The sequence below is a fragment of the Vanessa cardui genome, chromosome W, assembly GCF_905220365.1.
Source record: "Vanessa cardui chromosome W, ilVanCard2.1, whole genome shotgun sequence".
Lineage (NCBI taxonomy): Eukaryota > Metazoa > Arthropoda > Insecta > Lepidoptera > Nymphalidae > Vanessa > Vanessa cardui.
This window is the reverse complement of record NC_061153.1, coordinates 7,039,451-7,054,088: the sequence shown is the minus strand read 5'-3', so window position 1 is coordinate 7,054,088 and position 14,638 is coordinate 7,039,451. Positions and strand designations below refer to the sequence as shown.

General features: G+C 37.0%; 1 protein-coding gene across 1 annotated transcript; it reads left to right on the top strand.

Moving 5' to 3' along the window:
• The first annotated feature begins 7,626 nt into the window (after positions 1-7,626).
• On the top strand, positions 7,627-8,463 carry LOC124542526. Its single transcript, XM_047120469.1, has one exon. It carries the CDS (start codon positions 7,627-7,629, stop codon positions 8,461-8,463), a length of 837 nt encoding a protein of 278 aa, XP_046976425.1.
• Positions 8,464-14,638: the final 6,175 nt, after the last annotated feature.

Genomic DNA, 14,638 nt, shown 5'->3' with positions numbered 1-14,638 from the left:
GAGTGATTGGTATAGTAATACAAACGTTGAAACATGCTTAAACTCCTTGGAAATCCTCAATATGAAACCAAGCATTTTGTACGCTTTGGATGTAATTTTATCAATGTGTTCAGCAAAGAGTAATTTAGAATCCAGGTAAACACCCAAGTCCTTTACCAATGTAGTTCTATTTAGTATCTCACCATTTAAATAGTAGTCGTATTTTATAATGTTTTTTTTACGACTAAATGTAATAACGTTGCACTTTTTAATATTTAAGAAAAGAGAATTAATTTTACAGTAATTATATAAAGAGTTTATGTCACACTGTAGATGCTTACAGTCTTCATTATTACGTATAATTTTGAAAATTTTGTTGTCATCAGCAAATAATAAAAAGTTAGAATTTTTAAATACTTTATCGATATCATTTATGTAAATATTAAACAATAAGGGCCCCAAATGGGATCCTTGGGGGACTCCGGATGGTACCGGAATAAATGAAGAGCAGTACCCTTTTATAGTAACAGCTTGACTACGATTTTTAAGATATGACTCTATCCAGCGAAGTAGATCGCCATGCACACCGATAGACCGTAACTTAGTAATAAGAATGTTATGAGAAATCTTATCAAATGCTTTGGAATAATCAGTGTACACGACATCTACCTGATGTCCTCCGTCCATAGCCTCGAGAACAATGTCCGTAAATTCACAAAGGTTCGTTTCAGTTGACCTTCTGTTGACAAATCCGTGCTGCTCTCTTAAGATTAAAGGACGTATTAAAGGAGAAATCATATCATAAATAATTAACTCAAACAATTTAGGTATACAACTTAATTTTGAAATGGGCCGATAATTTCTTATGTCATGTCTATTACCATTTTTGAAGATGGGTACGACAAAGGACTTTTTCCAAATAGAAGGCATAGTACATGAGCTTAAAGATAGAGAAAATAGTAAATATAAAGGTAAAGATAAAGTTTTAAAACATTTATTTAAGAAAAGAGGTGGGATTCCATCAGGCCCAGATCCTTTATTGATTTTAAGCTGTTTTAAATATTTTTGGACACTAAACAATGAAATGTCAACAGAAGCCAAGTTAAGAGCGTGATTATTATAAGAATCCAGGCTATTTATTTCATCGACACCACGGACTGTGTCAAAATTGGATTGAACGAAGGAAGAATAAAAGTAACCATTAAATAAGTCACTAATATCATGGCCATTGTCGGCTGAGATACTGTCCAAAAACATCACGTCAGGTAATTCAGTCGACTGCCTTTTAGATTTTACAAAAGTCCAAAAGTAACGTGAATTTCTTACTAGAATCATCTCCGCGTACTCTATGTATTTTATATAACTTTCAGTCTCTAAGCGCTTGTATTTAGCGCGTAAAAAACTGAAAGTTCTATAATCGCTATAGTTCTCATAGATTTTCCATTTTTTGTGGTATTTCAACTTTTCTTTGGAAACCTTTATTAGAGCAGGTGTAAACCATACTGGATATTTATTAGAACCAATTAGCGTTTTCGAAGGGATATGCGTATCTATTATTTTGTTTACTATTAAGTAGAACAAGTTAGTTGCTTGTTCTATATCCAGTCCATGAAAGCGGTCATACCAATTCACTCGAGAGAGTTCATTGTTAATTATGTCATAATTCCCTTTATTAAATAGACGAATAGTACGGGGAGCATTTCTAAGGGTACTAAAGTGAATATCCTTCAGGACTATGTCTAGAGCCGGATGATGTAAATCCTCCTTAACCAATGGTGATAAACAATGGCTAACTAAGCATAAAGAGTTACTAAATATCAAATCAAGGTGACGGTTATGGTAATTTGGAATTAAATTATATTGTTTCAAATTATTAAAATTCATGAAAGCTGACATAGATGTGACAAGTGCATGAGAACTAGATCCGTGTACTTGAGCTGACGTAGAATCACTAGATCTTGACCAATCCGCAAAAGGAATATTGAAATCCCCTAGTATCAGAAAGATATCCCTAGGGTTCACAATAAGCGTTTCGGAGATATTTTCGTAGAAATTTATCAGGTCATCGCATTGTGTACTACATTGAGGGAAATAGCAGCAGTAAATTCTACATCTAGATTGGTTATTGTTATTTTTAATTTTAACACACAAACTTAATATGTCACAGGAATATACATTATTAGAAGGTTTAATAACCACGTCGCCAACAGACACTCCCTTACGTATGGCAATAAGAACACCTCCGCCCATAGAATCGTTTCTGGAAGAATAATCACGATCACAACGATAAATTGTATAACGGCAATCAAATAATTCGGAATCATGAATGCTCGGTAACAGCCAGGTTTCAGTCAAACAAATCACGTCATAATCTGAATGAAGAACATTCGAGTATAAATTGTTAAGTTTCGTGCGTAGACCTCGAACATTTTGATAAAATAAATTCACCTTAGTAGCCATAAGATCTTAATATAACTATATGCTAACCAACTAACGGTTAAGGAAAGTAACCGTCTAGTTGATAATACCAAGATTATTAAACATAAGCAACCCGAATTCATATATATAAACATAATGTGGAAATATTGTCCAGAATATGGGCATAGTTTCATCTTTCTCCAAATCCCACTTATGTAATTTGGTCGATATATTTTATATAAATATAGCAATGCAATTCTTAAAAACAGATTAACAATCAAATATTCAAATATATGCATCGAGAAATACAAATTGTAAGTACAGATTAAATTTTTTTTAAATCAATTTCGGCATTAATATGGTAAATAGGAGAAGTATCATTTTTTCTAATTAAAATTGAGCAGTTCTTGACCCAAACGTATTTATAATTCTTTTCACGAGCTAAGGTCTTAGTTTTACGCAACAGCATTTTGTTGAAAGTAGTTAAGTGGTCATTAAAATAAATGCGACCACTGTTGCCTGCATAACCAATATCGGAAGCTTTTAAATGCTTTTTTTCCCGAAGTTTAGCTAAAAAATCATCTTTTTTATAACGGGAAAGAAAACGAATTATAATTGGCCTAGGTTTTTTGCTGTCGTTAGATTTAGGTGTAACTCTAGTAATAAAATCGATATCATTGTTAGAACATGCTGTGTGATTGACCAGGTTGGATAAATTTTTGAATAGCTGCATTAAATTTTCATTTTTAGATTCCGGGACACCAATTATTTCGATATTTGATCGGCGTGACCATTGTTCCTTCTTATTTAAATCAGACTGTACTAGTTCTATAGATGAGCTCAGGTTTTTAAAATCAGATTTTAACGAGTCACAAGTCTTAAATTTATTTTCGACGATATCTATTCTTTTTGTTACGGCTTCATAGTTTTCGCTCATAAACTGAAGGGATTTCTGCAGAACAGTAATTTCAGATTTTAGATCTTCCAGAATATGTTGGAAATTCAAAAAAGCTTCCTTAAACTCGACTTTTATAATTTGCCGGATATCGTCTGAAGATGCTGATACTTGATTCATAGTTTTCTTATTTGAGCATGTAATTACCGTGTCGGATGAAGCAGCATTTTTATTGGTTTTTTGTCTCTGTCGTTTAGTTATATTATTGGAAGGCCCACTATTTGTATCGTTTTTAGGTGAGTTATTAGAGCACGATAAACAACGCCAGGATTGTTTTAGGTGTTCATCGAGAATACAAGAATCGGGTAGGACACACGACGAATGAAATTCGCGGTCACATGATGTGCACACCAAAGGACCTCCCGGCTCAGATGTAGTTTTTTTGCAGCATGAGAAATCCATTATTGGTTAAGATATTAGGTCGAGAATATTCAATTAAAAGTCACTTGAAAAGAAAAAAGACTATGTCTTGTCGGTCTCGAACTCAGGATGATCGCATGTAAAGCTCGACGTAAACCACTGCGCCACGGATATCTTAATGACGATTGTAAATATTAGGAACTATATGTGCCGTGTAAAAGATAAGTTAAAGTTCAATGAACTTGCTTGGTTTTTTCAATATGAAACTCATTAGCACAGACACATATATCACTAACCGATGCACAAAGCGATGACTGTTATAAGTTCAATTTTCATAATTTTGCTCATTTAAAAATGAGAAAAAACGTAGATTTTTACACTATCCGCACTAAATTTACTGTTATAATTTATCACAAAGGGGTCCTCTTCTATAAATTTATTATTAAAATGCAAAACTTGGAGACTAAAGGATCGTATGAGATTTTTAAAATAGAACAACACAGTATGCACCTATACTGACCACGGGCTCGACCCGAACAGTTATAAGTAAAATAAGTTGTAACACACGACGCAGGCTGCCGGTGACGGTATGACGTCATTGTACAACACGCTCAGTCTGGCTCACTCGGCCCATCCGCGATTGCGCGCCCGCGCCGTCGAAATTATACCTAAATACTTTTAAAAATGTCCAATCCAAATACTAGGAAATCATGTGTTGTGCTTAAATGTAAAAATACAACTACTAATTTGCCGGAAAAGTTGTTTTTTATACTTTCAAGATGTTAGAACGCGAAAAAAATTGATAAAAGCTATGAAGCGATTAGATCGATTACAATAGCGTATTCATAGTACATATACTCGTATCTCGTCGCAGAGCTCGATACCATCGAACATGTATTTCTCATCTGTATCATGCACTACCTGAGGAGAGGAATAATCAAAGGACGACATACGGTCGACAGAGTAGACGAGGCGATGGAGGTAATTTATTCCTTTCTGAAAGAAAACTCCAACTAATGTCAATTTTCTATTACCGAGTTAATGGAAAAGACGAAAAACATGTCACAAAAATGACCACGTGTAAATACTATTTTTTGTAATTATTACGAATTTGTAGGAACACGGAACACACTCTATAATTTAAATCACAGTATTTTTTCGATCCTTTCACGAGAAAAAAGGAAACTTTGCCGTTTCGTAAATTCAAATCGTTTATAACAATACTTTGGTAAAAAAGCATATTATTCGATACAAGATTTTGTAGATGACAAAAAACCTGTTTCCAGGCAGGATACATTACATACATATATAATTGTATTTAACTAATATGATTGTATTTTTTAAATGTTGAAAAAGAGTAACTACTGAGTTTCCTGCCGGTTCTTCTCGGTTATTCTCGGTAGAATTTACTTTCCGAACCGATGGTAGCTTCAATTAATTGTTACATGACGATTCAAAAGTGCTTGTAAAAGCCTACTTGAATAAAGTTAATTTTGATTTTAATAGCGAAAAACTATTTTTTTCTGTCGAAATTCGTGTATTTTTTATCGAAATCTCAATAACGATGATCGATACATGAAAAATGTACAGGACCTTAATTGTACATCGTACAAAAAGCAAAAAAAAGTATTTTATAAAAAAAATTGTATCTCGATAGGGAACCGAGTTATGATAAAAAGTGCTGGCGACTTGATACTAAGCGGTTGCGCTTCCCGCGCGGCGCGTTGTGAAATGACGTCACAGCACTCGCGCGGCTGTTAGCGGGACTCGATATATTTCATTTTGAATGCTCATAAAATCAAAACTACTAAGTATTTTTGACTAAAACAAAAACTAGTGTATTTGTATATATACAGGCTTTACTGAGAAAAAAAATCAAGTGATTTGGCATACCCAGTAACATTCTCCATTGTAAAAAAATTGTTGGGTAGTTCGACAATTCGTACGGTACACTCGATGCATAGAAACAAAGAACTGTTGCAACTGGAAGTGTTAACATACCGAAGTTAAGTTAAACAGAAAACTATATTTTTAATAAACTAATCACTTATATTGTTAACCTTTGAGTACTGACGTGGTTTAGTCAGGTCATAAATAATGACGTGACGTCTATCAGACGGTTATTTAAAAAACCGAAATGGGTTCTTAATATTCACTTCACATTTATTTAATCATGTGATAAATTCACATGATTTAATTGCAATATGATCAGTTTATTATTAATATACTAAGAAAAATTTAAAAACAACAACATTTTCGTATGAGATTAACATTTATTAGGTTCTAATCAAAAAGCTAAATATTTCGCTCTTTTTAAGAAAGCTTTCATTTCTTCACGATCGGTGGGTTTTAGTTCAACTTTATTTGGATTTTTATACTTTGTGCAAATCTGTAAAAGTTTTTGATTTAACAATTGTGTTAATCATCGTCGTGTCAAATAGTTCAAGTTATAAAGATTCTGAGTCGTTAAATGTTTTGGGTTGACGTCGAGGGTTTTCAACAATATTGTAGACTTCGTTCTACTCATAGATAATACATATATGCTGTAATCTGGCTCGACTGATCAATCATTGCGTTGGATCCCGAAGCTACAGAGAAGGGCGCGTGGGTAACTTTAAAGGCGCCGAAATAAAGCTCATATATGTTTTGTCACCGTCTGTGAGACACCCAAGTCAGTACTTAAAGGTTAATCTAATTGTATTAAAATTAAATGTAGTTTGAGACATAACTTATTTACTCAAATGAAACAGAGATTACGGAGAAAATTGGAAGTAGGTATGATGGACTTTAGTAAAAATTATTTGGAAATTGTAGTACTCGTACTATCACAAATATGAGTTATTGGCTCGTTATGTCACCAGTAGCTAGGGATTACACGTCCGCTCTCACCACCGGCTCACGCGCGACTGTCCCCCCACTACCAGTGTACTCGAGACAAGTATACAAACACTACATCCCTTCCTTAATATAATTATTTATTGAAAATATATCCTTTTATAAATATAGCAAATATAATTGCTGAAAGATAAGTAATATAAAAACACAGAATAATTTTCCAACAAGAAATTTTAATAATAATCACTTAGTACTATAATCAAGAAGTTTAAATTTTGTAATAATATTTAGTAGACAATTTTATACTGTGGCGAACGCGACACTTACCAGATCCCTACAACCTATATAACTTATATAAATAAAATATTATACATATAATCATATAATATCTTATATATTTTTCATACATTAAATAATAAAGGTAACATAAATACAAATATTACTATAACATATGTACATATAACTATACTATATATGTATACTATAATACTTATATACTTATATAAATTACATAATAAATACATATTATATATACATGTTATACACAGTATAAATATCTACACTTTAAAAATCATATAAATAATTAAAATATAATATAATAATTTATGTAATGTCGGAAGGCAGTCGCCGCGCGATCGTGTAATAGAAATGTCTTTTCTAAATAAATTACCGTTACTTTGAACAAAGAAACGTATGCGCATCGGTTCGGCCGCCTTCCGTCAAGCAGTCGAATCCTAGATCTCGTACTGAACGCACGTCGCTTATCGCTTAAATTTTGCTACACGATTTTGCACCTTAAGTCTTTGTATTAAGTCATACTTCCTTCTTTCATCTAAACTTACCTTCATATTTCTTTCTTCTCATTTCTATTCTGTGCTGTGCCTGCCTATCTTCGTGTTTATTATTTCTACGAGAAATAAATTAGTAGTGGAAGAAACTTTGTTTTAATCAAACCTCATCTACAACATCATACACAACTCCGCTACATTGGTGACCCCGCTGAAAACAAAGAAGCTGAAAACGAAGAGGATTAATTAACCAACTCAAGTAAGGAACACTAGATTATTTGGTGGAATAAAATGGAACCACAAAATGAAGGTAACTCGAACTTAAATGCCGAGTCACGACGACCATTTACACCTCACGACACGACCGACATATTTCGAGTCGGAGTGCGACCACCACCGTTCTGGGCAGAAGAACCTGCAGTTTGGTTTTCACAACTGGAAGGCAATTTTGTGTTGTCGAGAATCACTGACGACGATACAAAATTTTATTACGTTACTTCGACATTAGAACACCGTTACGCAGCAGAAGTGAAGGATATAATTATTTCACCACCAAAGACAGGGAAGTACGAACGACTTAAAACTGAATTAATCAAGCGTCTGTCAGCCTCGCGCGAGAAAGAGGTAAAACAATTACTTGTTCACGAAGAGTTAGGAGATCGGAGACCATCTCAGTTTCTCCGACACCTGCAAAGATTAGCAGGTCCATCAGTTCCAGACGATTTTATTAAAACTATTTGGATAAGTCGTCTGCCTACTGCTCTTCAACCAATTATTGTGGCTCAGAAAACTTATGACCTTCAAGCTTTGGCTGACTTAGCCGACAGCTTACATGAATTGGTACCGTGCACACCTCAAGTCGCTTCAACATCTGCTCCCCAGTCAACCATTGATTCAATGGCGAAACAAATAGATGAGCTCACAAAGCAAGTAAAAGCTCTGTCTGCTCGCAGTCACAGACCAAGATCGAGATCAAGAAGACGACGTAGCCCGACAGTACAAATGAGATCACAGTCCAACTACAGAAAATTTCCATTATGTTGGTATCACAATAAACACGGAAAGAATGCCAATAAATGTGTGAAGCCATGCGATTTTAAGTCGGAAAACTACCAAGGCAATCGGTAATGGCGACATCCGATAGCCATAACGTATCTGGTCGCCTTTTCGTAACGGATCGAAAATCGAAGATGCAGTTTCTCGTTGATACAGGTAGCGATCTCTGCGTCTTCCCTCGCACAGCACTACGTGAAAGAAGATCTCCGACCAATTACCAACTCTATGCCGCGAATGGGACTTCTATTTCAACATATGGTTTTGCTCACCTCGAGCTGAATCTTGGCCTGCGTCGAGACTACACATGGCGATTTATAGTGGCAGATGTCACTAAGGCTATAATTGGCGTCGACTTCTTGTCATATTATGGTCTTATAGTCGACTGCCGTAACCAGCGTCTCATCGATAGCACCACAACCCTGACGACTTCAGCAGAATCAGTATCATCATCCAGCACGATTTCTTCAGTGAAGACATTGCTCGGTGATTCAAACTACCATATACTGCTACGTCAATTTCCGGAGATCACACGTCCTGCAGGAAACGAGAAGGTTGTTAACCATAACACGGTCCATCATATCAGGACTACACCTGGACCTCCAGTATCTTGCTCGCCACGTCGCTTGGCTCCAGATAAATTGCTCATAGCCAAGGAAGAGTTCGCAGCTATGATTAAAAATGGAACAGCTCGACCATCAGAGAGTCCATGGGCATCACCTTTGCATCTAGCCCCGAAGAAGGAAAGTGGATGGCGTCCATGCGGTGATTATCGGATGCTTAATGCAAGAACAATTCCTGACCGCTATCCGATTCGGAATATTCACGATTTCACGCATAACATATCGGGTTGTCGTGTTTTCTCCAAAATCGACCTCGTGAAAGCATTTAACCAGATTCCAGTATTTTCTGAGGACATTGCAAAGACGGCCATCACAACACCGTTTGGTCTTTATGAGTTCCCATATATGACCTTTGGACTCAGAAACGCCGGCCAGACCTTCCAGCGTTTTGTTGACGAAATGACCAGAGGCTTAGACTTTGTCTACGCATACCTAGACGATTTCCTCATATTTTCCCCTGATGAAGAAACACATCAACATCACTTACGAAGTCTGTTTCATAAGCTTCGGGAGTATGGGATGGTAATAAATGCGTCTAAATGCGTCTTTGGAGTTTCTGAAGTGTCTTTCTTGGGATATACCGTTTCATCAAATGGCATCAAACCATTGGAATCCAAAGTCGAGGCAATTAAAGAATTTCCTGTGCCTAAGACTGTGAGAGAATTAAGAAGATTCTTAGGCATGCTGAATTTTTACCGCAAATTCATCCCAGGTGCCGCGGAAATTCAAGCACCTCTACACTCTCTTCTCACTGATAAGGTCAAAGGCTCACATCCAGTAGACATCACGGGTGAAGTTTTTAAGGCATTCGAAGAATGCAAAAACAGTCTATGCAGCGCAACACTCTTAGCTCATCCAGACTTGAATGCAAAGATCGCGCTCGTAACTGATGCTTCAGACAAAGCAATAGGAGCTGCTATACACCAATACAAAAATGATGCTTGGCAACCTCTCGGTTTCTTTTCACGGAAACTAAGTCCTTCGCAAAGTAAATACTCTCCGTACGACAGGGAGCTACTTGCGATATACGAGGGAATCCGTTACTTCCGATACATGCTAGAAGCAAGGCATTTTACCGTTTTCACGGATCACAGACCTTTATGTTACGCCTTTACAACAAGAAAGGATAAATGCTCACCACGACAATTTCGCCACCTCGACTATATCGGACAATTTACTACTGATATACGGCATATATCTGGAAAGGACAATGTCGTGGCAGATACATTATCGAGGATTGAAGAACTGACAAAGCCAATAGACTTGACAGAGCTAGCACAGTCACAAGCTGACGATCTTGAGCTGAAACGACTGATAGAAGGAGAATCGTCTCTCAATCTACGTAAGACAATCATTCCTGGAACGCAAATACAGCTGTACTGCGATGACAAAAATCAGACTCTAAGACCCTTTGTCACATCACCGTTTCGCTACAGAGTATTCCAAAGCTTACATTCACTCAGCCATCCTGGCGCCAATGCCACTGCTAAACTTGTAGCTCAGCGTTTCGTATGGCCCGGCGTACGGAAAGATTGCCGTGAATGGACAAAGAAATGTCAAGCCTGTCAGCGAGCGAAGACTACTCGGAACGTTTCAACCAGTCCTGGGAATTTTCAACTTCCACGTGCCAGATTTACCACCGTCCATATCGATCTAATAGGACCACTGCCAATCTCAAACGGCTACAAATACTGTCTTACAGCCGTAGATAGATTCACGAGATGGCCAGAAGCTATTCCTATTATGGACATAACAGCAGAGACAGTAGCTAAGGCCTTGATATCCGGCTGGATAGCACGCTTTGGATGCCCTACTGCTATAATCACTGACAGAGGACGACAATTTGAATCTGCCCTTTTCAAGCACCTCTCTGAAATGGTTGGTTTTGAACACAAGAAAACTACTGCTTATCACCCTGCATGTAATGGCATGGTTGAGAGATTTCACCGCCAATTAAAAGCCGCCATTGTTTGTCATGAAAACTCACATTGGACAGAATCACTTCCATTGGTGTTGCTTGGAATCCGAAATGCAATTAAAGAAGATATTCAAGCATCTTCGGCAGAAATGGTATATGGCGAGACGCTTAGATTACCTGGAGAACTTTTTCAACCATCCACGAATAAGTCTGATGACATAACCGATTTTATGGCACGACTTCGGATTATTGCGAAGAACCTTCAACCGCAACCAGCTTCCAGGCACTGTAAGAAATCTATCTTCATATTCAAAGATCTTGCAACGACTAGTCATGTGTACCTCAGAGAAGATGCTAACAGAGGAGCACTCCAACTGGCTTATACTGGCCCACATGAAGTACTGGCGAGGAACGAAAAAGTCTTCAAAATACTTGTCCGAGGAAAACCTACCTCTGTAACAATAGAAAGACTGAAGCCTGCATACATGCTTACCGACGACGACGATCCAAGGGATATACCTCTTCCTCCTGCTACTCCACCTGAAATAAAAAATCACGATGATAAAATTAAAGATAAGGAAAATAATAACAAAAGGACACGATCGGGCAGAACAGTACACATACCTGATTATTATCGCCCGTAGGACGGTCTCTGGAGGGGAGTGGTGTGGCGAACGCGACACTTACCAGATCCCTACAACCTATATAACTTATATAAATAAAATATTATACATATAATCATATAATATCTTATATATTTTTCATACATTAAATAATAAAGGTAACATAAATACAAATATTACTATAACATATGTACATATAACTATACTATATATGTATACTATAATACTTATATACTTATATAAATTACATAATAAATACATATTATATATACATGTTATACACAGTATAAATATCTACACTTTAAAAATCATATAAATAATTAAAATATAATATAATAATTTATGTAATGTCGGAAGGCAGTCGCCGCGCGATCGTGTAATAGAAATGTCTTTTCTAAATAAATTACCGTTACTTTGAACAAAGAAACGTATGCGCATCGGTTCGGCCGCCTTCCGTCAAGCAGTCGAATCCTAGATCTCGTACTGAACGCACGTCGCTTATCGCTTAAATTTTGCTACACGATTTTGCACCTTAAGTCTTTGTATTAAGTCATACTTCCTTCTTTCATCTAAACTTACCTTCATATTTCTTTCTTCTCATTTCTATTCTGTGCTGTGCCTGCCTATCTTCGTGTTTATTATTTCTACGAGAAATAAATTAGTAGTGGAAGAAACTTTGTTTTAATCAAACCTCATCTACAACATCATACACAACTCCGCTACTATAAAGAATAAACTTAGATAATAAACCCAGGCGTACTATTTATTGACTACTAAATCTACTATTTTTCTTCACTCTGATCGATTTCATTTCCCTCCTTTTCCTCTTCATTTTCCTTTCCACCATTGTTTTGAACTTTCCATTGACCTTCAATTTTTTTTAAATGTATAACATTGCGTCTAAGTGTTTGACCAGTTTCTTTATTTCTCACGAGTACGTCTCCACCTTCTGTTCTTTCCACTATGTGCGGAGTTAATTTGTAATTAACTGATAATTTATTCCCTTTTTCCATGTCCTTCACATATACTTTGTCACCTTCTGTGATCATTGTTTCTTGAGCTCTTCGCTTTCTATCTCCGTACTCTTTTCCTCTTTCTTTATGTATTGCATCCCTGTCTCTAACTTCTGAATCGTCCAATACACGTTCACTATATAACAATGAAGGAATTTTGTCTTTATTCATCCTCTTAAAAAATAGTTCGGCAGGTGTTTTGCCTGTTACAGTATGTGATGTCGAGTTATACATAATTAAATATTCCCATACAGCTTCCTTTAAATCACTTTTTTGCACTTGACTTATTTTTAACTGGATGTAAGGGATGTAAGGAGGCGCAAATTACATCTTAGCGCCCCAAGCCAACCTCACCTGCCCGTGGTGCATTCTTCCGACTAGCAAACGAGGCTCTGGCGACCGAATGATGACGGTTTAACCATCAAAATAAACGTAGCTAAATACCACAGGCCGATGACGGGCAGCAGCGTCACCGGTGCGAGTAGCTACGTTCTGCGATCGCCAACACACCTGCTCAGCGTGGCGATTAAGGGCAATATCCTCTAAATGCAGCACTCACATAAGCCACGGCCCCCAGTTCCCGGCAGCCCCGCTATTCCTCGTCATGGTGGCGATGATGGTAACGGCGGGACGGGGGGTGCTAAGAATCACCGGGCTACGGGAGGCCACCACAAGCGACTGACCCTTGCGACGTACAATGGACGCACGCTACGGCTTGACTCGCACCTAGCGCAACTTGAGGTAGAACTTGGGAAAATTAGGTGGCACATATTAGGGCTATGTGAAGTCCGGAGAGAGGGAGAGGACACCGTAGCCCTCGATTCGGGCCACCTAATGTACTTCCGAGAGGGAGACCAACAATCCCAAGGTGGCGTTGGGTTTTTGGTAAATAAGTCCGTAGCTGACAACGTTGTGGAAATCTCCAATGTGTCGAACAGGGTTGCGTACCTCATAATAAAGCTCACCGAGAGGTACAGCCTCAAGGAGTGCAAGCGTACGCACCGACCTCGACACACTCGGACGATGAAGTGGAAGAATTGTTCGATGATATATTGAGGGCCCTCCACTTCACCACGAAAACCCACTACAACGTTTTTAAATAAAACTAATTATAACGGATGAATCGCGTATATTAATTATTTTTAAAACATCCCGACGTTTCGAGCACTTTGCAGTGTTCGTGGTCACGGGTAGACTAAGATGACATTTGTCTATTTGAAGAACAAAGGAAATATTATTAACAACTACCGCCAACGATTTCTCAATTGATATCTTGAGTAACGTTCCGGTTGCACGCAGAAGGCACTAACTGTATCTTTAGGTCTTGCAGTCTGTTGGATTTGGGATTTTAAATTTTTAATAAGTGGATCCCAGGTGTTAGAAAGTCTCCAACCATCTTCTCTATTGAAGTTCGGATGTTTTTGAATTTCAATAGCCTCGCGTATCATTCTAGGAATGAATCTGTGTTCTCTAGCGAGGATCTGTGGTTTATCAAATCGGATAAAATGGTTAGGTTTATCCAGAGCATGTTCACAGACTGCAGACTTAGAAGAACGCCTATTTTTGACATCTCCTATATGTTCCTTGACCCTGGTACCGATACTTCTCTTTGTTTGGCCTATGTAAGATAAACCACACTCACATTCGAGTTTATATACTCCTGCAGTTTGTAAAGGAATATTACTCTTGATAGGTCTCAAGAACTGGCTCACTTTCTTATGAGGCTTGTAAACGGTTTTATTATTTATTTATTTATTTAATACTTTATTGCACACACAATGAAAGGACATACAAATAAAGAGAACAATTACAACAAAGAAAAGAAAATAAGAGCGTGCAAAGGCGGTCTTATTGCTAAAGCAATCTCTAACAGACAACCTTTGGTGAAAGGATTTGCAGAAGCAGAAGCAGGATAGTGCAAAAAATAAAAATATAATAATATTCATGATAAACGAAAATAATGACTTATAATATACATACTAATATAAAATATATATAACCTACATACGTTACATATAAATATATGTATATACTTACATATATAGATACATAAAAAATAAATATAAATACACA

Bases quoted from the DNA above. Each gene is read 5' to 3' on its own strand.
- LOC124542526 (XM_047120469.1), top strand. From the start codon at position 7,627: ATGGAACCACAAAATGAAGGTAACTCGAACTTAAATGCCGAGTCACGA.